Here is a 25863-nt window from a genome sequence, read left to right on the forward strand (position 1 = left end):
ACAAGACTACTGTGGTGTCGCCATTTGAGAAACCTGCTTTGAGAGAGGGATCCATTATACAGGATTACTACTGTCAGGGTGTGCGAGAACGGAACTGTGTGGTCACCAGCAAATGTCCAATGGAGTTACATACAAGACACTGCTGCTTTACAGACATACAAAGAATGGAACCGCCAAGCCTGTGCCTTCATTGATATGGTTTGTAACTGCCAAACCGGCTGCCTTATACAGCAGCGTAAACCTGTTGTGTCTAGTTGACAGATTTCATTGACTACCTGCAGGAACTATGAATGTAGCTCTGAAATCTAAAATTTACGGAGGTTACAGTGTATTATATTGTGCCTTATAGCACAGACTTGTGGAATTTGGAACCTAAGGCTGAGTTCACACAGTGTTTTTGGTCAGGAATCCACCTCAAAAAAAAAAAAAAAGTCTCCCAATAGACCGGCATCCAGTCACACACTCTGCTCCAGATTAGGCCCAAAGGAATGGGCCTAGTCGGGAGTGTCGACTCCGCCTGAAGAATGAGCATGTCCGTTCTTTTTTCTGGGAGCTGAAACAAACAGCTCCTGGAAAAGAGAACGGACCGGTTCGCGGAAAAAAGACCTGACCGGCTCCCATTGATTTCAATGGGAGCGGTCTGTTTGATCAGGATTTAGAGGGAAATACGGCCTCGCAATCCTGACCAAGATACCCGGTGTGAATTCAGCCTCTGGCTTGTACAGTAACAATTGTGACAGGACTATGGAAGGGGGACAGTTGTGTGGATTTGGTAAAAAATTAACAAATCTTTCAAAATAAAATTATTAATATTGTATAATGAATCAATTCCCCTGATTATAACGATACACAGACTCTGCTTTATTAATATTTTTATTTATTTTTTTTCAAATATTTTAAAATTTCAAGAAACAAGTCACTAAAACAATCGCACTTGTGTTGCTCTGATGAAAATACAATGCTGATGATTTATTGTCGTTTTTGACATCTGATTTACGTCTACATAAATGTCAAAGCAAGAACAAAAGGTTCCTCCTCGCTATTTTTAAATAGGACTTAAGACAAACAAAACTGTACAAAACCTGATTTTCTTCTTCAAGCCCAAAAAAACAAAAAAAAAACAAAAAAAAAAAAACACTTCAAGATGTTAAACGTCAAGAAGTTTAGTTCTATAGAAAAAAAAACTACTTCATAGTAAGGTGAATTACAGCGAGATTGCCTTATTTTTTGAGTGAATAAAAACAAAAAAAAAAAAAAAAAACAATTGGTACAAACAAATGGAATGAAGACAGGAAAAAAAAAAAAAGCCACACAACATATTTAAATGGGGAATTCTATAAGCAAAATGTAAGTACTGACAGACCACAAAGGCAGAGAGAAAACAGGAGAAAAAAAAAAACTAAAAAAAATACTTTAATAAAATATAGGAAACGTAAAGAAAAGCAACAATCATTGAGGGAAAAAAAAAGGTTTTCTGGTGTTTTTTTTCCATGCCCAAAAATACTGTGGTCAACTCTACATGCAAGCCTACAGCAAAATATAAAAGCATTGCAAACAATGCATTTTTATGTTAGTTTGATGGTGGTTTTTGGGGCAGTGATTTTTTTTCTAATGCTGGGTTCTTGCCTTGACATGGAGGACACCTCAGAATCCAGTCCAAAAAATGGCTAGCTGCAACTGGATGCCAGTGAAGTGCACCAGCATCCAGTCGCTCACTCCGCTCCTGATTAGGCCCCAATGAATGGGCCTAGTCGGGAGAGAGCGTCGCCGCGGAATCCACCTGAATCCATGTTGCTTCTTTTTTCCGCGAGCGGAAACAAACTGCTTGCAGAAAAAGGAACCCATTGAATTCAATGGGAGGTGGTGTTTTCAGCCAGATCTTGACGCGGATTCTGCATCAAAATACAGATCAAAACCCCCCCGAGTGACCCCCGCCTAAGGCTCTGGGTACAGGGTTATGGAGTCATGAAAAAGACGCTAAATTATAATTGTACATATCCATTCACATTTGTATGGCATATCCCTCAAGGTAGCCCAGAGAAGCAGGATGGAAACCGATGTCAGAATGGATCCCACAGTCTTCTTTGGGATCAGTGCATTAGTTGATGTGCAGCTTTTTACTGCCCGGCTCCTTGCAAGTCTACGCCTGAGCCTGGTGCATTGGCTGGACAGCGGATTCCTCCATCCTGGAATTTAATTTTCTTCTGGCGTTTCTGTACTATAATGGAGGTGGAATGTGTGTGGACATAGCCTTAATGTTAAAAAACAAACAAAAAATACATACAACCCCTCCCACACACACACACCCCAAAAAGGCTTCTAAAAATATATTTTTTAAAAACAAAAAAAAACCTCACACAAATGTGTTGCAAAAATTTCCGCCACATCCCCATTTACACGTATTGAACAGTCATTGTATGTAAATATGGCATAAGAGACACAAGGACAACAAAGAATAAAATTTGAGAAAAATAACAGCGACAATATAACGGGCTCATTCCTTGAGGGCTGAAAGTCAAGATGACATTACACAAGTGACCAGCAGAATAATCCAATTAAAACACAGAACAATAAAACAGACGTGTAAGTCGTTACACTATTGGCCGATTAAAAAAAAAATAAAAAAAAAAATTAACATTTAAAAACATAACTCGGCCTTTAACCTCCAGAAACTTTACAGTTCAGCAATTTCTAGGCCTGAACAGAGGCCGTACTGCAATGTCTGTGATCCGGAAGATCAACCTTGCTTCAAAAGCATTTATAGATCCGAAGACACCAAGCTTCTCAACCATGGTCTAGATGGTTTTTTGGGGAGGGGTCTTCGTTTCCGCTTCATTAACCATTCCTTTATTCTTTAGCTGGATCTATGTCCTCCCTTTGAAAGTGTTCATGCAAGTATAAGACCCAGAAAACCTGTGGATTTCTTCAAATGCTGACTGGGGAAGAATGCTGCAGAAACACAAGATAAACAAACTGTATCACGTCTGGCTCTGGAGAAGAAAGGATGTGAAACTCACACTACCTGTGGTTTCATGTCTACAAAAGGGGAAGGAAATGCTACTGGTCTTACTGCTGACAAGGAGGAGACAGGATGCTGAAAGAAGCCTTTAACAGGACTTAAGAAAATATAAAGGGTGGGGGAAGGGAAGAGAAAAAACAGGCAAGAAGAGGCATGGTAGTGTAAGGAGGGGTAGAGAAGATGTGGGGCCCATCGAGTAATAGCAAATGTGGATATTTAAGATTAAGATTGGGCGTGTGCATGGGAGTATGGCCAATAGTCATCTCTTCTGATCCCCCAAATACACACTGGACAAGCAGCAAGTAGTTGCCAAACCCCTAAGGCCAGGATCACATCTGTGCCAGAGTCTCCGCAGAATTGGTGGAGAAAAAAGTCCTGCACGAAGGTCTTTATTCTCCACCAGTTTCACTTTTAGAATGGCCGACATCATGTCAGTGTGTATCCGCTATTTTAGTGGTACTGTGAATAGATGACCTCAAAATAGTGGGATGGGCTAACATGATGTATGGCCAGCTTAAGCCATGATGCAGCAAATAGATGACATTTTCATGGTGGAGTGGGGTCCCATTCAAGTTCAACTCTGGACCCACTGATTATTTGGGACATCCCTAGTAGTAACTCATTTATACAGGAGTGAATTTGTTGATATTCCTTTTTCCCTAAGCCTTGGAAACCCCATCATGAGCTACGTATGAGAACACTAACCTTTTTAGGATAACAAGAAGGTGCATGGTCCAGGGGAGCAGTAAGAGAGCGTGGTTCTTCTGAACGGCTTCCACCGTCCTCCTAGCTACAGTTTCTGGTTTCAGAGGAGGGAATAAATTAGGAAACCTAGAAAATGAAGAAGACATATAGATTTATAACTATGTCTGGTATGGAACACATTTTATTAATTTTTTCGTGAGTCTTCCACACGGCCAAATAGAGGACATGGGCATTTACAGGTTGCATCTATAACACTTTCCTTGTCGTTACATACTGACAGTCATTGTATCACTGCCCCACACCCAAAATCTCAGCAATGAATAGAGCTCACGTATCAGAGGCGGCAGTGAACACACTGCATTGAGTCATGTTGATTATTCTGGAAGGGACCCAATTTTTCTTAGGTGGAACCTCAAGTGTCATTAGATCACTTGACAGGAACAGGATATTATTTGAAGAATTAATACACAGTATAAGTTTTAGGTTCCCCATGCAAGTACATTGATGCCCACATGTAGCAGAGGTGACGTTATAATTTAACGGGTTTTTTTCTCCACTACTGCCGGCCACGTCACACAATAACTTTAGTGGCTTCACCACTGACAGAGGAAACAAATCTCCAAAATATGGAATCTGCACAAACCTGACTCTCATTCCTTGAAACATCTCAGTGTTCGTATGGAAGGGTAATACTGTTGTGGCATTGACTCCCGGGCAGTCCAACAGCCCCAAGGTCAAGCTTTCCATAAAGGCGAAGGAGGAAGCTTTAGATGTGCAGTAGTCAATGGCGCCAGGGATTGCTGATAAGGCCAGCACAGAGTTTATGCAGACAATGTGGCCATTCTGCAATTCCAACATACGTGGCAGGAAAGCTTTAGTGGTCTGCAAGACAAAAACATTGCGGTCAGAGCCCTTGTACCGAGCATGGCGTGCAATTTTAATATGAAAAATACAGTTTTACGCAATGTATTGAGTGGAAAAATAACTTACCCAAAATTGTCCTAATGTATTAATGTGCTGGGACTTCAGAAGAGCATCATCATCGCTGTCTATTAAGCTCTTCCCATGAACCACCGCAGCATTATTTACTAAGATGGTGACATCACCAACCTGGAAAATGAAAAAGTGTGTCATTTTCAGATCAATGGACTAAGGTATTGTATGGATTATACCAGATTAAAATATATGCACATGGCTAGGCTGGTGTATCTGTACTGGGAAGTAGTGTATATCAATAGGGTAAAGCTCTAGCCCCTGTAAGAACTGACCTTGGTGGCCTTGGCTGTGTGCTATACAGAGGAAGCAGCCCCCATAGCAATGATTTAAAGATCCTTTTAGAAGATGTTTGAGACTAAGACATCACTAACCGTCCAGGCCGGGGGTCCTAGTGCCCCCATCCCATTTTCATGTCTCTAGTAACTTACATGGAGACCACATCTCAGTACGTAAAGAGGATCAGAAAAATTTGGACATGGGCCCCACTTATACAAGGTACACACTTGGGTCTTACCTTTTCCCTGACTGCCTTTGCCTGCTGGTAAACTTCTTCTCTGTTGCCAACATCACAGATAAAATAATGGCATTCAGTCCCCATCTGCTTAATTTCTGAAGCCGTCTCCTGTAAGCATTTTTCTGTCCGTCCCCATAAAATTACCTACAAATATAAAAAGAAAGAAAATTATATAAGGATTCAGCATAGACAGACGCACACAGGTTAGTAGTGAAGTACTGAGGATGTGAAATGAAGGACTGACCCCGGTTTTAAGCCATCGTCGGTGAAAACATCTTTTTAGACATTGGTCAAAATGGTAGATTTAACCAATAATGTGCACATTGACCCAGCTAAAAGGGAAGGGTTTACCAGACAGGATGGGGAGTGGGCCAGCGTTTTCATTCTGTACTACTATGTGGCCCAATTTCCTCCTTAGAGGTTTGGCAACTTTGTCGATAAGCATTAATACGAGACTTAGCTCTTGAGAACTGTATAAATCTTTACATCAGTGGAGCCATTTACCGCCCACTCTACCAAAGTAGTTCTGCTGACATCTCCAAGATTAATTGTAATTCGGTGGTCTTTAGCTAAAAGAGTAGTGGTCAGTGACATGTTTAAAAACTGCAACTTCCACCAAACTTTGTCATCTTGTAGCGGTCATACCATGCTCATGCTCGGAGTAGTAGTTTCACAACAGGTTGGAGAACACTGACCTAATAGAAAGGTGGTCAGAAGGTCAGGTCATTGGATTGTTCCAACACGTCCTTGGCAGGATGTGAGAAGTGGTGGACATAAAGTAATGACCAATTAGCTTCATGTAGATGACCATACTAGACTTTGATCCTTCTCCTGGCTGGAGCACAATGCCACATGATCAAAGTCTGTTTATAGCCCTGATGATCCCCTCCAGACATGTAGGTATATTACTGGCTTATTGTGGCCATAAAAAGGAAGTATGGGGTAGACCTTATGGCCCTAGTAGACATACTACTGAATGTGAGGGCAGGCTATTTTGCAGAACTTTCTGTGTATTGTAATAGTCAAACAATGTACAGATCATATACAGTACATCTGCAGATGAGTCTATACAATCTATATGGGACACCATGGCCTCAGGCATCCTGAGGCATCCTACAAACCTGATCATCCTGTTATAGGAGCTGGCTGAGTTCCAGCAGATCACATGCACTTTATAGTGTACTTATTGGCTTACAACATATATATATTGTAGTGTATGTGTTATTGGGCCATTGTTAAGTCAGGACTGTAGAGTCGGAGCTAGAACCAATTTTGGCTGGAGTCGGCTTTGGATAAAGTTGCTGACTCAGGCTTCAAACATAAAGTGATTGATGTTGTATAATTTGATTTGTACACATTTACTTTTATTGGGGCTTTTTAATGAATTAGATTATCTTTACGGCTATTGACCACGTTTGTCAGCCATTTGTGAAGGCGATGGAGTCAAGAGTAGGAGTCGGAGATTTGGTCTACGTTAGACCATGGCTAAATCCCAGTCAATGGAGATTAGAAAAACTATACAGAAACGTACTGATAATCCAGCAGATGCTTACAGCTAGCAAATATAGTCAGTTTTCTTCTAGAAGTGATCACTAGGGAGACCGGGGGGGGCTTGAGTGCCAACAGTAACCAGTCTGTAAAAATAGCAGAGCTGGTTGTAAAGAGAGATTATACAAGTTTTCCATGTTTAGAAACACATGACTGCTTTCTTCCAAAAATAGCACCACACCTGTCCAAAGGCTGGGCGTGGTATTACAGCTTAACCCTAGTGGAGCTGCCTCACCAGACACTGGAACCGCATTCAATGGCCACCAATCCTCAATCATCTCACACATTCCCCATTCTAGTAATTCCTCCAGAACATATAAATTACACGTGCCCTTCGCTTCTCACAAAAAGAGGATAAACTCTCTAAAAATAAATCCACGTGTCTAAACACTCATCAGCGCAATGACATTGCCACCCCCCTGCCCCCGAATCTGATCATATCCGCCTAGTGCTTGCCGTACATGAAGGTCACCATGTCTTCATTATAACTACCAGATGTTTCTAACATATAGGCCAAAAGTTCACTGTCTGTATTGCTCCAGGATTAAAAAGGAACAAAGAGACTTTTCGTTTACACCACACAGTGGATGACCTCATAAAAATTAACAATGCACTGGTCACCTACAGAACAGACATGGTAGGTAATAAAGGTTTCATTACAGTTTACGGGAAGTGTGGTTTTACTGGAAATTCAAAGGGAAAGAAATTAAAATGAAAAAAAGTTTTGCACATTTTGTAAAGTTCATGGACAGATCCGTTCCTCTCCCCTGGATGGGATCCAGACACTATTCCCTTTGATTCCCTCCCTACAGAACAAGACACGCTCTTCTTTCAAATAATTACTGACCAGAAAATTGACTAGGGCAGCGGCCCGGTGAGGCGGCAAATCCCCGTAGAGTCAGGACTGCCCTGAAAAGCATTCTGCCCTGGTGTTACCTCTCACTGACCCCAGGGGGGCCCCGACAGCCCTCGAGGCAGGTGGAATGTGCAAGTATTATTCCAAAGCGGACAATGTAAGCCACCTGATAACCAGGACTCAGTAGATGGCAACGATCCTAGAGGCCACCTGAAACTACTCGCCGAGTTTCCCTCCACCTCTTTTAATTAGCACAAATTACGCTGGACAATACGGAGGTTTGATAAGGTTACAGAATTGGTAATATGTTATATCATCATGAATAGTGAAAGGCCAGTTTCATCGGTACGTCCCATTTCTGAAGAATGGTAGGTTATCAAATGGAACCGCTGTCTATCAAGAGAAGAGTCAGATCACCAGGATATTCCACAACAGGCACAATGCGCCTGGTATTCAAACCCCCCCCCCCCCCCCCCCGAAACCTTCACGCTCGTGTTCGGCACTCCATTCCAGAGCCTGCTTAAAATCGGCAAAGAGAAAAATCCTGCAAGGTTTGTTCTCTGCCAATTTCAGTATAAAATTGTCGGAAACGGGGCAGACCCAATTATAGTCTATGGGGTCCACAGGTTTTTTGTGTTTATTCGCATTTTAAGCAGATAGGGTTTCCATCTTTTGCGTCTCCAAGAGGATCAGAAGGTCAGAAACCTAGTGTGAACCTAGTGTTATACTGTATATGATTGTGGGGTTTAGCCTAGTATCTGACATGATGATACAGTCAGTCAAGAGCATAGCTATAGGCAGTGCATAGGCACCCACGGACTGATACCTAGGAATCCCAAAATCCCTTTTGCTATATGGGACACCAGTAATATAAATGACAGGTGTGGGTGACATTACAGATTTTGCATTGAGGATCTTCAGGCTACATCTCAGTTTAATAAAAGTTGAATTGCGATACTATCTGCATCGGGACATCTTAAAGGACAAATATTACTATCAAGGTAGACTTACACTAGAGAAGACTTCTATATGAGTTTTACACCTCTTAACGTTGGTTTTTAGATATAATATTGGCACAGTTGTCTCAGATTCTGTCTCATCCTATTGAGGTGGACACCCATGTTTTGTCTGGTCTACAAGTCAACTCCTACTTCTGACTGAGTGCTAAGTACAGGAAGCTGCTTAAAATAGGAAACTATGTTATCTTATCCGGTCCATCCAGACCAAAGTTTAGTGAAAAAAATAAATTATTCAGGATGGCATGAATCAGGATATAATAGAGTTGTCTTCAGCTCTCCATTACAATGAACATTAGTCTTGTCCCAATAGATTTAAGAAGGGGTGATGGTTGATTCACTTCTAGACTACGGATGCCAAGCATCTTGGAAGACATGAGGAGTAGATTAGGACAGTCATTAGAACCTAGATTATGGCTACTGAAGTAGTTTGCATTTTGCCCCCACAGCCGTTTGGCTCTTACCTTGTGGTCCACTGAGGTTAAGATCACTTTTGATGAAAAGAAACCTTAATAAACCCCCAACAGACCCCTATAACGCGTCCACTGACATCATATGCCAAATCCAGTCATAGAGTCTGCTATGAATGGATCCCATACCACCAGTTTCAGAGCCTTATAGGGCGTTTGCTCACCAATGCAACCTATCCACAGCATAGGGAATAAGCCGCAGATTGGTGGGTGTGCGATGGCTCAATGACAACAAAAACAGGGGTGCGTTGCACCTCAGTCTAAACAGAGCGGTGTTCGGCCAGATGTGTTGCAGCTCCATTCAGTTCTATGAAACAGATGAAGTACTATGGGGGAGGTGGGGGAAGTATTGAAGTACTGGTGGGAAAAACCCTTTAAAAAGAGGTCTTCCTACAATGAACCATGTGCGATTGAGAATAAAGAGGACACCATGCTTTACCAGATATATAGTAGCACTGCTTCCATCCATGAACCAAGTGAATTGAGGTGACTGCTATACTAGCCATCATGGAGTTTCCAAGCGCCTTAGTACTCACAATCATGGGGTCACTGAATCAGTGGTCCTATATGTGCTTATTTTCCATTCACAAATCAAAGCCTTTATTGTATAAAACAGACTACCAGACTACTACAATCTGAATTGTTCCATATCACCATTATAAAGGGACTTCTCTAGATCCATGTTAGCAATGTAAAAAGGCTTCATCTAGATAAAACTGATAGAAATGCGTCCATGTGGTAAAACCAGTCAGGCCGAATTTTTGACAATGAAGCCCATGCAAAGGTTTAATGCTAATGGCGGCTAATCTGCTAACACTTTGCAATTAGTTTCAGCCAAAAACAAATCACTTGTTTCTGTCGCCCATTGTTATCCAAATACAGCATTGTGGAGGTGGCAGGGTGGGCCATTGACCAGTCCTCAATATGCACAACTGCAGATTAAGCCTCACATTCCCATTCTTTTGCAGAATTATTATAACAAGGGAGGGCTTGGGTTGTTTGCAAAAAAAAAAGGTCAAGTAAGAGTCAACTTTTGCAATCCTATTAACACAGGTTAGGGTCATTGAAAGTGCAGCCTCCCTAAAGCATCAAGGGGCTCGAAAACTTATCCTGCAAAACTCAGGCAAAAAGGGAGGTAAAGACCACAAGCAACAGTTGTATCAAGATGCTGGTCCTGCGTCAGGAAACCATGGAAAAGGACGTTGGAATAGATGGCTAATACTTGAAAGTATGGGCAAGTTTTTCCATCTTTGAGACAATATTTGTTAATGATAAACTCATATTATAAGGTGTAGGTATTACGGAAAGGCGCCATAACCGGCACATCAACCTCTAATATGGAGGGGTGGTCAACGCTGGGGACCATGAAAAAGGTCAATGTATCACAATCTTCAAGGGTCTAAACCCACGGTAGGGAACCTTTGGCACTCCAGCTGCTGTGAAACTACAACTCCTAACATTCTCCATTCACGTATGAGTTTCCCATGCATGCTGGGAATTGTAGTTTGCAACAGCTGGAGAGCCATACGTTCCCTACCCCTGGTCTAAACCAATCATATGGTGCAGGGTGGGAAGGGAGGATACTCTGCATGGGTAGGATAAGCCCATTGCTACGAGACTGGTTATTGCTTTATTTCCTAGACCAATCTATTGACTACACTTTTTATATTGTACCATGTAAGAAGACTGAATCCATATTTGATAGGTGAAGGTTCCAGACATGTCATTTTATGACACGCGAGACTTCCCTCCATTATTCATGGCTTTCCACTGTAAAACCATAGAAATTGCAACTAAAGATGAGAAGCGGCGGGCATCAGTAAACTTGCTAATTATTAGGTTGGCCAGATTGGAGCGGTGCCAGTCATTTGCTGTAGGCGATGTGGTGCCATTACCTGGTCCATGCACTGTCTGGCATAGTCCTTGCTACGTACTGGAGCCCATCGTTGCTGCACTTCCTCGGAGACTGGTAAACAAGTGTAGTGATGTCATTAAGAGTTGGCTGACCTGCCGATGAACCCTGGGCTGTAAATGAGAAGGTGCCAACTCTCTCTCGCCTGCTATACGCAGACTCACGCAGGGGCTAAAGTGTCACTGACCAAACCACAAGAGCTTCACAAAGACAGAAAGACAATGGACACATCACAAGTGTTCTTTCTCCATTTTATGTGTCTTGGGGACCGGGTGTTTGACACAGGATATGTTTTTTGGACGTCATAAAAACTGGTGGGAAATGACACATTGAGTTCCTGAGAAGTGGCCGCTGGGTGTTAGAAAGGGATGTCAAGAAAGGAGACACATGGAGCCAGCCATTTTATGGGCTGAAGGAGAAAATGTGACTAGGGACTGCCAACAAGTGTTTTTGTTTTTTTTTACAAGGATGACTATTAATACTAGAAGGATCCGCATTACAAATGGCCATGTATACTAAGGACTAGGACCTCATAAGGAATCTTCCTTCTGCGATCCATCTTGACTTTGCCATCCCATCCCCAGGATTTCACCTCTGACCCCCTTAAGGTGACTTGACAATACCTAAACAGAACAACAATGAATACAATAATGTCCTGACATTTTAAGCCAAGCCATGACTGAACTTCAAATAAATCGTCCAGATTTTTTAGAGGCGAAAACCACAACTGCAGAAGCAAAATAATGTGTTTGTTCTGGAAAACTATGACTAGATCAATCCAAGTCTAGAGGCCGAGGCGGCTACTTCCTAAAACCACACATTACATGTTCAGATATAAAACAAATCTTCATAAAGAGGTCACCTAAATCCCTTTATCAGAAGGCTAAACGCAATGTGTGATGAATAAACCCAATAATCAGACCCAGCCATGAGTCACTCCTTTCATCTTCCCTTTGGGGCAAAAAGATTGCTTCTAATTCTAGAAGTTTTAGACTCTGGAGAAGCGGTCTTATCATTCCTGGAATCGTTCTACACAATTCGATTACACAAATGATGGAGTGAGCGCTGTACAAATGGTGGCCTACAGCTATAAGCTTTCAACAGCTTTCATAGTGACAGCGTCAAAACCAGTCCCACATATTGTGTATTATTTTAACACTAAAGGACGGACCTCTGAGGTTATTGAAGGAGGTTTCCATAGCTTAGTATGTCACTCAGCTATGTAACACTTGCCAGTGGTGAACTGGTCATAAGTACCCAACCATGGCATACGATCAGTCTGTTAACTAGCAGACGTTCTTTGGGATACAGTAGAGTAAGGCCTTGTTCACACGGGGCACGGGACCGCGTATTTTGGTCCCCGATTCTGATGCGGGAAGCCGTGTCAGAATAGGACCAAAATGTGCCTGCCATGGCTTCCAACAGTTGCGGCTTCCTGCTCCGGAGTAGGCCCAAATGAATGGGCCTAGTGCAGAAGGTCCTGTCGCGAGGCGGACGCCGGGGCTGAATCAGCCATGGAATCCTCCTGAAGAAAGAACATCTAGCGGTCTACATAAAATACAATAGACCTCTATTGTAAGGGGGTGGATTCGACATCAGAATCTGCCCCCTCTTGCCCCGTGTGAATGAGCCCTTATTCGTAGCCAGGTTTAGAAATTAACATAGTAAGGAACCCCTTCAGTTAGGGAAAAAAAAAAAAAAAAGTGTTTGAAAGATTATCCAAGAGGTTATCAAAGCAATGGTTACCAATGGCTAAGAATTCAAACCCAACTTGACCAACTATTGAACAAATATAGAATGGAAATAAGTATATAGAGCAGTATATATTTATAGGGAAGATCTGCATCATCTTAAAAGATGGATTAGTGGTCATATGATATTGTAGGGGCACCAAAGTCATACCCCAACCAAGCACCATCCATTGGAATTTTACTATTACATAGAGAACAGTAAACAGTATACAAATGTCGAAGACACCACCATCTTTGGGGATGCCATATGAGAAATCCTACCCAGTTTAGGTTCTACTGTTGTAGTAGCCATTGGGAGAGGATCTGGAAATGCCACAGAAATGAACCAACTTAAAAAGGTCTAGGACTAGCTGAATTCACCCAAACTGGGATCTCTCTAGACAGATACGCTGGAATGAATGAAGTGTAACCACTATCTGGTCAGTAGCTCAGCTTACACACTGCTCTTCCCAAATGGTCAATGGCTCAATGCTTTAAATTAGATCTACTTCTTGGAGACAGGGAGATGGGTTCTGTATAGAGACAGCCAGGACATCAAAGGCTGCTAGAGTTCAAGGCCTTTTTATAGAACACTCAGTCAACTCTTCAAATAAGATAAGACCGTAATCTTTGGGTCACAATGGCCTAACAAAACCCTATAAGCTTTTGAAGTCCTTTGAAATGAGCACAGTTACATGATAACTCTTTAGAGGTGAAGTAGAGAAATGGTACAAAAAAAAAAAAAAAAAAGTTGGATACATGGGCTAAATCACCACTTCTTCCCGATTTCTAGGAAACCAATGGGATGACACATTCTAAGTCTCCATTATATCACAATGCATATGATTCAGGTCATTAGTGATGTATCATCCACCAACACGACACCAATGGAAATCTACAGGAATGGTGGCTTAGGGCTCCGCACATTATCCTGGATCATAATGATAGTTATGGCTAACCCTGTATCCTTTAAGCACTGGAGTCCTGGATTCGAATTCAGCCAAGGAACTGTACAAGGAGGTCTATATTCCCCCCATGTTTATGTCCTCCCACACTCCAAAGACGTACTGATAGGGACTGTAGATGGGACAGTGATGGACAATATCTGTAAAACGTTATAGAATATGATGGTGCTATAAAAGTAAGAAAAATAAAATGGTTTCATTGGTCCATGTTCAATAATCAAGAATGACCATTACTATGAAATATATTAAATTATTATGTGAGAATTCAGCGGGGCCCATTTTACTATAGCCTGAATGCCAGCTGGAGTCCTCTAGAAACCATCATGAAGAGTTCATGGCCAAAAATAATGACGGTTTACAATATCCCTGTGGCAAGACTGTATACTGCTGAGAAGCCATTATTACGGATTTTTCATTACCTATTCCGCCTTTCTTTGCTGTACTGAAAGAGTCCCCCACCCACTGACTTATATAATGGAAAGAAAGCCAGTGCGCTCCCGAAGGCTAAGAAGAAAGAAATTAGCAACTGAAAGATGCTGCCCGAAAACCAAGAGGGGCTTCAGAAGGAACGAAAAGCTCTTTTCAAAAACAGTACTTTGCAAAGGCAGAGGTGTTAAACTACCACCCCAGGAGGGTTCTCATACATTGTGGTCGCAGATGAAAAACGACTTATGAGGTGCAGTTTTTATGGTCACCATTATGCATCCTATAGGCCATCATCACGTGTTGAACAACCCTCTAATCTAAAGCTTGGATCACATCTGTGCCATGAGTTCTGTTCTGTCATAGCTGCAGAAAAACTACATTTTATTGCTGCTATACATCTGTCACATGACGTTGTCCAATGGGCCCCAATGACTTGTAAAAGGGTCTATCGGGTTTCCATTATTTCAGCCGAGAAAATAATGCCAATACAATTTTCTCTGCCACGTTTGAGAGAACAGAGAGGAGACTATCATGAAAGCTACATGCCAGTCAGTGTCTGAGATAAGGTAGCCACAGGGAGACTAGAATAATCCACTACTATTCTTTTAATAGTCTACAACCCCATTAAGTCTAAAGACTCACGTTGCGGAAACGCAGCTTTTTTTGGTGCCTTTTTTTTTTAGCCAAAACCAAGAGGGGATTGAGCAGAAGGTAGAACTATAAGAACTTCCTATATATTCCCCATTCCTTTTGTAGCCATTTTTGGCTTTGGTTCAACAAAATGCAACAAAAAAAGCTGTGTTTCCACAATGTGGGGCCTCAGTCTAAGGCCACTTTTACATCTGTGTCGGTAAGCCGTTCAGTGTGCAATGAAAGCACACGGACCCCATAGACTATAATGGCGTCCGTGTGCTCAGAGAACAGGCAGACAGGAAAGTACTTCACAATCTACTTTTCTGTCCGCATGACTCAGGAGATCTCGCGGCAAGCACACAGACCCCATTATAGTCTATGAGCTCCATGTGCTTTCACTGCATACCGCTTGCAAATGTGTTCGGTATTCGGTTTGGGAAGGAAGGGGTCCCTCGAACGGATTACCAAACGCAGATATGAACTAACCCCAAGAAGCTAAATCTCAAAAATGACTGAATAAACGCTATAAGATGTCATAACTCTAGTCATATATTTCATTCCATAGACAATCTTTTATACACCAAGTTATATATGAAGAAGGATAACAATTAGATCACAGGCTAGAAGTGCGGCAGAGGAAAAAAAAAATGATAATAGCAAATTACGTAACTTGACTTCAAGCGAAAAGAAAATGAAGGTCACAAATCCATGTTGATGTGAAGGAGTGCTGCCCTGCCGAGTTCACCCTTGTTCATCGCGCGCCCACTGGCATTTAGAAAGCCATTTCATGACTAATATCTGTAATGGTATTTTTATAGACAAATAGCCGAGCTTCAGCACTTGATAATTCAAACTCAATGTACTGTGAAAAAAAAATCAATAGGAACCATAAATCCTGGAGAGCTCGGAGCTTCTATCCCAGGCGGAATAAATTGCCTAGTCTTGGATCATCGTCAAAAGTGGATGTCTGACAGAACTGAAGATCTCCTTCCTCTAGAAGGGGGAATGCATTCTCAGCCCTGTTATCTGAAATGGAGGACAATTATCTGCAATTCTGACTGTTTGCTGTCTACAAGGACAAGAAAGGAAGTTAGGGAAACGTTCAACAACTTCAAGGCCTCCAGGGGGAACAACGTTTTGTCAGTAACAATTATTGATGACCATAGAAAGAAACAGAGCTGGTAGGAAATGAAGGGTAGAGATTGTAAGCCGAGACCGGCGACTGTCAAATAAGGTTTACTAATGGCGCGGCTGATGATGTTGGACATGGAGAACGAGAAGGTCTGATACTCCGTAATGGCTTACATTACAACTCTACTTTACGTCATGGTTCCTGTGCTTTTGCTGACCTAGGGGTTTTCTGCCAAATTTAGATTTCGACTTGAAGCAGAAAAGTTTAAGGCTAAGAATTTTTTGAAAGTGGATAATAAGAACAATACTAGAGGTTATATTACCGCTATGTACCGGTCTAAGTGGTATGGAGTCATAATAGGACATCCATATTAATCCATGAACCTGCATGGGGCCATGGATGTCATCTATGTACTATCCAATCATGGCTCGGTGACACGCACATGGTCGTGTTCATGTCACCTTACTTCTATGGACAATACTCCTATAATATGGTGCCATAGGTAGACACAGCTTCCAAAAACTTGTGGTCAGAAGCAAACCTGAAGGGTTCTAGCTAGCTCTTTTATAGTTTTAGGTTACACCGGCCATATCCAGAGCTGCATTCAGACTTCTCCTGGTTGCCATTGGTGTACATTCTAGAACAGGGGTAGGGAACCTTCGGCTCTCCAGCTGCTGTGAAGCTCCAACTCCCAACATGCTCCATTCACTTCCATGCGAGTTCCAAGAACAGCAGAGCGAGTATGCATGCTGGGAGTTGTAGTCTTGCAACAGCTGGAGAGCTGAAGGTTCCCTATCCCTGCTCTATAACAATATTAAAGTACACAAGGACAGGTTGTAAGAAACAAAAGGCTCTTCTTTCCAAAGAACATTCAAGATAAGCAAAAAAAAAAAAAAAAATGCATTTTCATTCTCAAGTCTGTGGACTGGAGATAATATTGACCAGCTTTTTTTTTTTTAAACTCTTCAGGGCTTTATTAGAATTTTCTCGTATTGGAGCAAAACACAAAAACAGACCATCACGGGTGGCAGAGGGTTGGCAACATGGTGTTAATGGGCACCACCAGCTAGGAGTTTAGTTCTCTGTAACTAGATGCATCAATGAGATGGTAAGGAGCGCCAATAACTTGAGATTCTGGGCAATATCTGCTGCCGATATCCAGTAGTATATATTGTAGCCCATCACTGGAAGTATTCATCAAGAAACCCTCTCCAAGTGGGATCTGAACAGAGCCTAAAGTGAACCCAACTCATTTCTGGTGAGAAAATACTGTCAAGAAGAAATCTGTTCCAAATACTCGAAAGACAGTTGACTTTTCTATGTTGGAATATAAGGGATCGTTCACACGGGGCAAGTGGGGGTGGATTTAGATGCCGAATCCACCTCAGAATCTGGCCCCTCACAATACAGGTCTATATAGTCCCCTAGCTTTCTTTTTTCCCGTGAGCTGTATGTTCCCGCTCACGGAAAAAAGAAGTGAGCTGCCCCTTCTTCAGGCAGATTCTGTGGCTGATTCAGTCCCAGCGTCCACCTTGCAACAGCACCCTCCGGACTAGGCCCAGTCATTTGGGCCTATGCCGGAGCGGGAAGCTGCGGCTGTCGGAAGCCGCGACAGGCGCATTTTGGTCCTATTCTGACACGGCTTCCCGCATCAAAATCAGGACCAAAATATGCGGTCCTGTGCCCTGTGTGAATGGAGCCTAAGAATCTGAAGGAAATCTAAAGGGACATACAAACTCCACGTAAATGTTGTTCTGGTTAGCTTCCAACTCAGGAGCTACAGATCAGCCACGCTAATCCACTGGTGACCCAATAATATCATATGGTCTTCATAATGTCATGTTTCTAGAATCTCTGTAGAAAGTTCACTTCATTCTTTAGTCTTCAAAAGCCACAAGTAAGGGGGCAGGCTCCATGTGTTCACCAGCTTAGAATAACTTTGGTAGCTGTGAGGACAGACTGTTCACAACTCCCTGACAAAGGTACATTTACGAGGATGACAGGTTAAGTTTCACACGTTCAGTTCCCAAACCCTCATAGAAGTGCAGTTAAAAATGACACTCGGCACCGGAGACAAGAAAGCGACAAGCTGCAGCTAAGGAACACTTTAAGCCTTGTGCTACAATTCATTAGGAGGGGAAGAAAATCTCAATGGATTCCCAAGATCACAAGAATGAGTTTCAAATAATTGCCTCCACATGCGGCAGACTCGAACAATGCCCCTTTATGCCAGTGTGAAGTTCTTGGGAGTGCAGCTTGCTACATGTGAAGTGAGAGGCATGCTTGTCCTCAAAATATGTTCCAGTCACTCTGCAAGGGAGTCTTCTTTCTAGCTCTAAGGGGAACAGCAGCAGATTTGGAACTAAGAGAGACAGTTTTATTTACGACATTGCTTGGCGTCTTTCTTGGTGATACATCATCCATATGACTTGAAGATATGTCTTAGCTGACATTCCTTCAGCCAACAAAACAACTTAAAGGAGCTCTAGCATTTGGAAATCGTGTGTTTACAGGTGCTGTTAGTAGATTTTGAAAAGGCCCCCGTTTTATTTTTTCTTTTACATATCAGTAAAACTGATATGCAAATGAGCCTCTCATGCACCCTGGGCGTTCCCCAAGCCATCGTGCACCCCCCAGCGTTATACCTTTGTAACGCCCCCTCCTTTAGTTGTGCACAAAGATGGCCCGCTCCTCCGTAGGTGTAACCGGGCATCTTGGAGCACAAGCAAAGGAGGGGGCGTTACAAAGGTATAACGCTGGGGGGTGCACGATGGCTTGGGGAACGCCTTAAGGTGCATGGAGAGATTCATTTGCATGTAATAAAACAGGGGGGGGGGGAGAGGTGTCTTTTCAAAATCTACTAGCAGCACCTGAATAGCTTTTTTTTAAAGGCTATTTGTGCATATCACTATGTAAATACAGGATTTCGAAATAATATAGCCCTTTAAACCTATGAGAAAAGTCTTACAGTTAACGGACCAGCTGAGATGTCTTTTATTTACTGCAAACCCAATTCTGAAGGGCCCTGATCAGCACCTCATAAGATCAGGACATGGCAAGATCCAACAAACTTCTGCCACCAAAGAAGATAGACCTTGGCTGGACCTCCAAATAAGTCATCCAAACCCTCTAGTCACACACCTAGCCCTTTGCTCCAGTTGAAGATAAGCAGCTGCCAGACCCTTCTCCCCACTGAGATGAACATGGACCCCCTCCTTACAGCTATTGTCAGTATATAGTGGGCTCAATATCCCTGTCAACCCACCACAGACCCATCAAAGTGTCCGACTTCTCCAAGGAATATCTAGTGTCTACATCCATCCTTATCGCTTAAGGCTGGTCTTACACGACCGTAGTGGTTTTTGCGGTCCGCAATTTGCGGATCCGCAACACAAATTTCACTTTAAAAATTAATTCCGCAGACATCCGCAAAGTGCATCCGCAACGTTCCGTGTGCATCAGTATTATGCGGATCCGCAAAAAACAAAACTCACCACAAAACACACATGTTGATATCCGCAATTGCGGATATACACTGATGTATGTTCAGTGTATATCCGCAAAAATGCACGCGCCCATAGACTTCTATTGGACCTTCCGTGCCGTGCAAGCACGGCCATTACGGACATGCGGTTTACTGTCCGGACCACGGTTGCGGCACGCCACACCACTGACAAAATCTCCGATTGTGTAAGAGGCCTCATAGAAAATTATGGGACCGTAAATGGTCCGCAATTTTGAACCTGCAATTGCGGACCATTTGTGGTGCAAAACTACAGTCGTGTAAGACCAGCCTAAGTCAAGGACTCTCCCCATAAAGTAGAGTGTTTGTATTCAATGCTACATTTAAAGGTTTCAAAAAGTTGCAACTAGTCACTTGAAGAGTCCCCTCCCCCCATCATATTCCATTTCTCCTCATGCAAAGGGAGTATTATTAGTGACCTGGCATCTCAAGATAGTCGTACCCTTAGAAGGATTTCTTACACCTAAGGCAGTGACCTTACACAACCATATTTAAGGTCCACATTCTCATTGTATGTTTTTATTGAAGGTAAAGATTTCTATTCTGCCCTCTGGTGACAGCGAGAGAGAACACAGGCCACAAATCTGGCCAAGTATACAAGGCCTATAGTGGATGAGCAGCTACGAGGGCAGACATGAGGCAAGTAAGCGTCTTCCAAGGCAGAAAGAGTTACTGCCCCTTGTATGGAGGACAGCACAGCATGCCACTTACACCAGCTCCTAATCTCATATATGATGGAGACCCAAAGCTTGGACTCTGATGAGGAACTCTAAAACCCAGCGACAGACTGCTCTCCTGTAACACGGCATATCCACTTATGTATATAGCAGGGCGATTACAATTATGTCATTGTTATTTACCCCCCCCCCCCCCATTATATGGCTAATGTTGTAATTGCACCGGGTACGGGCAGAGGCATTCGCAGTACTATGTAGTGGAATTGCTATGTATATCAAGATTACATATTGAAACATTCGACGTACTTCACAATGAGCCAATTTTTCCAAAATGTAACAAAATAAATCCTGATGTCACGTCGCCCACAGGCAGGAGGTCTCGAACTGGAGAAAGTGCCAAGCGCTGGACTTCTGCCAATGCACGGAGAGATTACATTGTAGTTACATTAGAGGCCATTGACAAGTAGCTTCTGAAGCTCATAAAGCAGACATGATATAAACACGGAGCGCTGACCACTTGAGTCACTGCTTATGAAGTGGGGGAGACGGATGACAACCATATGGTGCACATTCACGGCCATCATTGCTTGGCTATGCTGCGCGGTGAGCGAAGGCAAGTATCGGACACTAAGGCTGAGGACACACTGCAGAGTTTCCGTCAGGGCACCGCAAATGATAAAAGCTACAGCAATAATGGATATGCTGCGGGTTCCATTCCCATAGGTCACAGGTCAGTTTGTGCTCCAGGTTGTATGTCCCCAGCCTTAAAGGAATTGTCCAAAATTGGAAAAACATGTCTGCTGTCTTCCCCCGAAAAAGTGCCACACCAGTCCATAAATTGTGTCTGGTATTACAGCTCAGTCCCGTCAAAGGGCAATAGGCTGAACTGTAATATCACACACAACCTGTGCACACATGGGGCACTATATTTAGAAGAAAGCAGCCATTATATTCATGAAATTGGACAAAGTTGTTTTCTAGATCCCAGTAAATGATTATATATAGTTATCAGTCTCCGGTATGGTTAGGTTAGACCTCTCCTTACCGTCATCCAGGCCAGTCACAGATATGAGTGCTTGTTATGTTTTATGCAAGACCAATAATCACTGTGTAAATAGGCTTTTACGATGTCCTACTATGATCCACACCCTACAAAGTTCCTCGAGTATTGACGCAAGAAAGACAGACTACTTTTGTGGTGACTCTTCTACGCCCAGCACGTATGGCATCTGGAATACATGCCTAGTTTGTTTACAGGGCACATACAGTAATGCACATTACCATGAGGCCGCCCATAGTCAATGAATGGCGGAAGGAAGCAGCAGACTGTCTGGGGCTGATCTAGCATTTTAAATGTGCCAAGATCTAATGTTCCACCCAGATCTATTTCTAGAGAAGATCATGAGGTTGAACCACCTGACTGCAACAAGCGGCTGGTTTATTCTCAGTACACACAGGCATGCATCTACCATTAGGGTCTAAAGATCAGGCTGTGTCCTCAATGTGGACCTTGCACCGAGTCTTCTCACAGCAACATGCAAACCAAATATAGTTACAAGGACAGAACTACAAGTGACTCAATGCAAAGCTCCGCTCACAGTGCTACTCTGTATGGTGCCCTGAAGGCTCAATGCAACGTGGGGCACTGCCAAATGACCTCAGCCTGCAGTCACCTCTCCTGCCTAAACCTTGACGCCACTTAAGACAGGCAAGGGAAGGTGCAAGTGATCTCAGACTGTCTTGGCTTCTCTTCAACTATCCAAGTAAGCATACACACAACACTAGAGCAGAAAAAAAAACAAAAAACATAAGCTGCCAGACGAGTCTGCTCGCTCTAGTACCTGGGTTGGTGTTAGTAGCAGTCAGTCAAGGGAAGTCAATTCACAAGCCAGCTCTGCAGCTAAGGGGGCAGATGATACCAGGGGTAAAGATGGGCATACCAACAAAAATGTGTCCCCAGGGCTTAACAACAAAATTCAGACCCACTAAGATGGCATGAAGTATGGATGCCTAATAGTTTAACCAATACACTGCCATACCAGCTCCACTGAAGCAACCTGTTTGGTATCCATAGTTAGTGCCATGCTGTCTACAGAATCAATGTCTACAATGAGATCTCTTCAGATAGGTGGTAACCCATGCCAATGTACCTTGAACTTATATTAGTTAGTGCCAGTATAGGTGTGCACTGCAGTGTGTGTGCTGCACTAGCAGAATATGAGGCAGATCATGCCAATCTGGATATACAGAGACTGCTATGCAAATAGGTAACAAGCCGTGCCATGTATATATCACAGTCCTATATACTGGGAGAAACAGCTCTAAGCCATGCCAGTGCCATCACCAGATGATATACAACGAGGTGGTAGTTGTGCCCATGCTTGAGTTATTGCTTTATTCATGTGGGGATAATGCCAGTCTGGGTATGCACTGAAATATAAGTGGGTGCTATATACATAGCAGTGCACCATTATACAACTAGATAGAGATCGTGGCAATGCTTCCTATATATGCCAGTCTGTGTATGCACTGAGGTATATAGGTACAGTATACAAGATACAGATCCTGGCAATGCTTCCTATATATACCAGTCTGTGTATGCACTGAGGTATATAGGTACAGTATACAAGATACAGATCCTGGCAATGCTTCCTATATATACCAGTCTGTGTATGCACTGAGGTATATAGGTACAGTATACAAGATACAGTCCCTGGCAGTGCTTCCTATATATGCCAGTCTGTGTATGCACTGAGGTATAAGGGGGTACAGTATACAAGATACAGATCCTGGCAGTGCTTCCTATATATGCCAGTCTGGGTATGCACTGAGGTATATAGGTACAGTATACAAGATACAGATCCTGGCACTGCGTCCTATATATGCCAGTCTGGGTATGCACTGAGGTATAAGGGGGTGCATTATATGAGAAGGTACAGATCCTGGCACTGCTTCCTATATATGCCAGTCTGGGTATGCAAGTGGGTACAGTATACAAGATACAGATCCTGGCAGTGCTTCCTATATATGCCAGTCTGGGTATGCACTGAGGTATATAGGTACAGTATACAAGATCCTGGCACTGCTTCCTATATATGCCAGTCTATGTATGCACTGAGGTATAAGGGGTGCATTATACAAGATACAGTCCCTGGCATTGCTTCCTATAGATGCCAGTCTGGCTATGCTTTCCATTCAGTGGTGCTGCACAGACGATACAGCACAGCCTTTGTTGATTGCATTGACCTTATACCCATTTAATGCCAGTCTGTGAGGGCTACAAAGACCCCTCTAACCAATGCCCAGGCTTTTAATAGAGACATTACACAATATAAGAGAGGGCTACCAGACCACGTAACTAAGTAGTCAGTCACTGACTTGGCATGACTTCCAGGTGGGCACTTACCTTCTTGGCTCCTTGCTTGGCGAACTCCTTGGCTAGGTGCCTGCCGATGCCCCTGCCCCCGCCGGTGATGAGCACGGTGTCCCCCCGCAGGTCTCTCAGCCGGGTGGGCACTAGCAGGCAGGCGGCAGCCTTCAGCACACACAGGACCATCTGCACCGGTAGAAGTAGCAGCCTGCCCAGACAGCGCCAGTCCATGCTGATGTCTCCGTGCCAGTCCGCCACAAACTTTAGCATCCAGTTGTAGGAGTGGGCGCCAGTCAGCTGTGCCACATGCAGTGACAGGAGCCCCGGAGCGCAGTGCCAGGCTCAGCCGCTAGCCCTGATGCCCGGCCAGTGCAGGGTAACTTTCTGGCTGGCTGCAGCTTTTATACCCCATTAAGCCTGATTGACGGATAAAGTGTTGGGATGACTATGTTGTGAGCGGCTCCTGCTTGTAGTTGGTCCCCTCCCCCCTGAGCACAGGAGACACACTCCTTCCTCCTGCCTCTCTCCTCCCTCCCTCAGGGCTGTCTGCATGAAAGGACTTGTATAGGAGCCACGTTACCTCACAGCTGGGGCTCAGACCTGTGTGCTGTGAGGTGGGACATGGAGCAGACCCTCTAACACCTCCAAATATCAGCAGCTGGGAAAGCTGGGTGACAACCAATATGGCCCTTCTACCACTCCACATCAGTGTCAGTCATGTCTAATACCGCAGCCATACGTATTCTGCCCTTACAGTTTGGTGGCAGCTGTACCACTCACAATTGCATTAAAGTCATCGTCACAATATCTGCCTGAAATTGGCGTATGAAAAAGTCGAGTTTTATTGTCCGCTTCTTTCAGTTTAAAAACAGAGGACCCCATTATAGTCAATGGGCTCCGAATGTAACCACTAGTGACTAAAATGGGGTTCGCCTGAGCAAAAGTCCTGATGTGAATCCAGTCTTAGGCCCGGTTCACATCTGCGTCCGGGTTTCCGTTCATGGAGTCCTCTTGGGGGCCCCCCAAATGGAAACCTATTCACATAAAAAAGCGGTGACCTAAAGAAACCCACAGACCCCATAGACTATGATGGAGTCCATGTGGTTTCCTCACAAAAAGTGCAGAGAGAAGAGCGCTGCTTGCAGGACATTTCCGCATATTTAATGCTGATAGGAGAACGGAATGGCCCTAACGCAGATATGAACTGGACCTTACGCTGGGTTCACACCAGCGTCCGGTCTCCGTTCTCAGGTTGCCTGCAGAAGACGTAAACCTGTCAGACCGTGTCCGGCCATGAGCGCCGGTGAGCGTTTTATGCCCTCCACGGCGAAACTGTTTTTTTTTAACCGGACACAAAGTCCTGCATGTCCAATTTTGTGTCCGGTTAAAAAAAAACAAAAAACGGTTTTGCCACGGAGAGCATAAAACGCTCACGGCCGGACACTTTTCAAACCCATCAAATGAATGGGTTTAAAAAATGCCTGCAGGTTTCCGTCTCCTGTCAAGTTTCGGGCAGGAAACGGAAACCTGAAAGCGGAGACGCCAGCGCAGATGTGAACGAGCCCTGACTGTTTTTACGTCCGTTAAAAAACGGACCCATTGATATCTATTGGGCATCAAAACAGGCAAATATAGAATTTGTGTATGTCCGTAAATAAGCGACACAGGAATACACTCATTCGCTGTCATTGTTTTTAAAATGGTCACGTCATGGATGTTAAAAAAAAAAATGGCTGTCCCCCTATATAAATTAGCCATAGACGTCCCATCACTCTGATCTGTTCTACATTTCCTTCCTTCTCATTGCTAACTGGTTTCATGTCCTTGCCAGTGGTATTATTTATCTGCATATAGGTCACTAGATGGCAGTATTATCTGGGAATTATACAGTATATACACTGTATGATATGAGGAGATGTTATCTGGGTCCTGTCATGTATACACTATATGGCTCTATTATTTGGGAATCATATGGCAGTATTATTTCAGCTTTGTACTAAGAAGTGGGAGAAGGAGCCAGCGGTGTAGGTGTGGATAACCATGCAGAGCTGTATACCATTCAGGCTCTGTGGAAAGTTGGGGCACAGCTTCTATGGACAATGTTTCAGGACTGTGCTGACGGACAGGTCTGCAGCGTTTGTTACATGTTGGTTTCTTTTCTGGGAATCCCTATGTACTCTGCTGTCAGGTCATGTGCCGGGCTCCATGTGCCTGAAAATGTTACTTTAAGTGTCACTGTATCCATTGTCTGCCATGTCATAGTGTGTACTTCTTCAGTGGCTTTATGACATGTGCTGAATGGAGGATGGTCTGCTCATTGAGGCCAGAGTGGTAATACAAAGTTAAAATTTAATTAAAAAAGATCAGTTTT

The 25863-nt window shown here is 43.4% G+C and overlaps 2 protein-coding genes across 3 annotated transcripts in view; one reads left to right on the forward strand and one right to left on the reverse strand.

The window, feature by feature from the left end:
- Positions 1 to 859: 859 nt before the first annotated feature.
- DHRS3 (dehydrogenase/reductase 3) lies at positions 860 to 23930 on the reverse strand. Its single transcript, XM_075279863.1, has 6 exons — positions 23529 to 23930; positions 5235 to 5378; positions 4715 to 4834; positions 4368 to 4606; positions 3725 to 3850; positions 860 to 2949 (listed from the first exon to the last, which is right to left on the reverse strand). Exons 1-6 carry the CDS (start codon positions 23760 to 23762, stop codon positions 2865 to 2867), a joined length of 948 nt encoding a protein of 315 aa, XP_075135964.1. The 5' UTR covers positions 23763 to 23930; the 3' UTR covers positions 860 to 2864.
- The window catches only part of LOC142210585 (arylacetamide deacetylase-like 4), a 30494-nt gene continuing 25791 nt past the window's right edge, over positions 21161 to 25863 (forward strand). For both annotated transcript variants that reach the window (XM_075279854.1, XM_075279855.1), the window contains exon 1: positions 21161 to 21885. In XM_075279854.1, coding sequence (XP_075135955.1) covers position 21885 — 1 coding nt within the window. In that variant the 5' untranslated portion in view covers positions 21161 to 21884. The remainder of the gene's footprint in view (positions 21886 to 25863) is intronic.

This window comes from Leptodactylus fuscus, chromosome 6 (assembly GCF_031893055.1).
Source record: "Leptodactylus fuscus isolate aLepFus1 chromosome 6, aLepFus1.hap2, whole genome shotgun sequence".
Classification (NCBI taxonomy): domain Eukaryota; kingdom Metazoa; phylum Chordata; class Amphibia; order Anura; family Leptodactylidae; genus Leptodactylus; species Leptodactylus fuscus.

What these genes read in the sequence shown, in the direction of transcription:
- DHRS3 (XM_075279863.1), bottom strand. Translation starts at nt 23,762, where the DNA reads ATGCTAAAGTTTGTGGCGGACTGGCACGGAGACATCAGCATGGACTGG. An exon ending in CCAAGCAAGGAGCCAAGAAG is followed by an intron (nt 5,379 to 23,528) that starts GTAAGTGCCCAC and finishes TTATATTTGTAG; the next exon opens with GTAATTTTATGGGGACGGAC. An exon ending in CAAAGGCAGTCAGGGAAAAG is followed by an intron (nt 4,835 to 5,234) that starts GTAAGACCCAAG and finishes TTCATTTTCCAG; the next exon opens with GTTGGTGATGTCACCATCTT.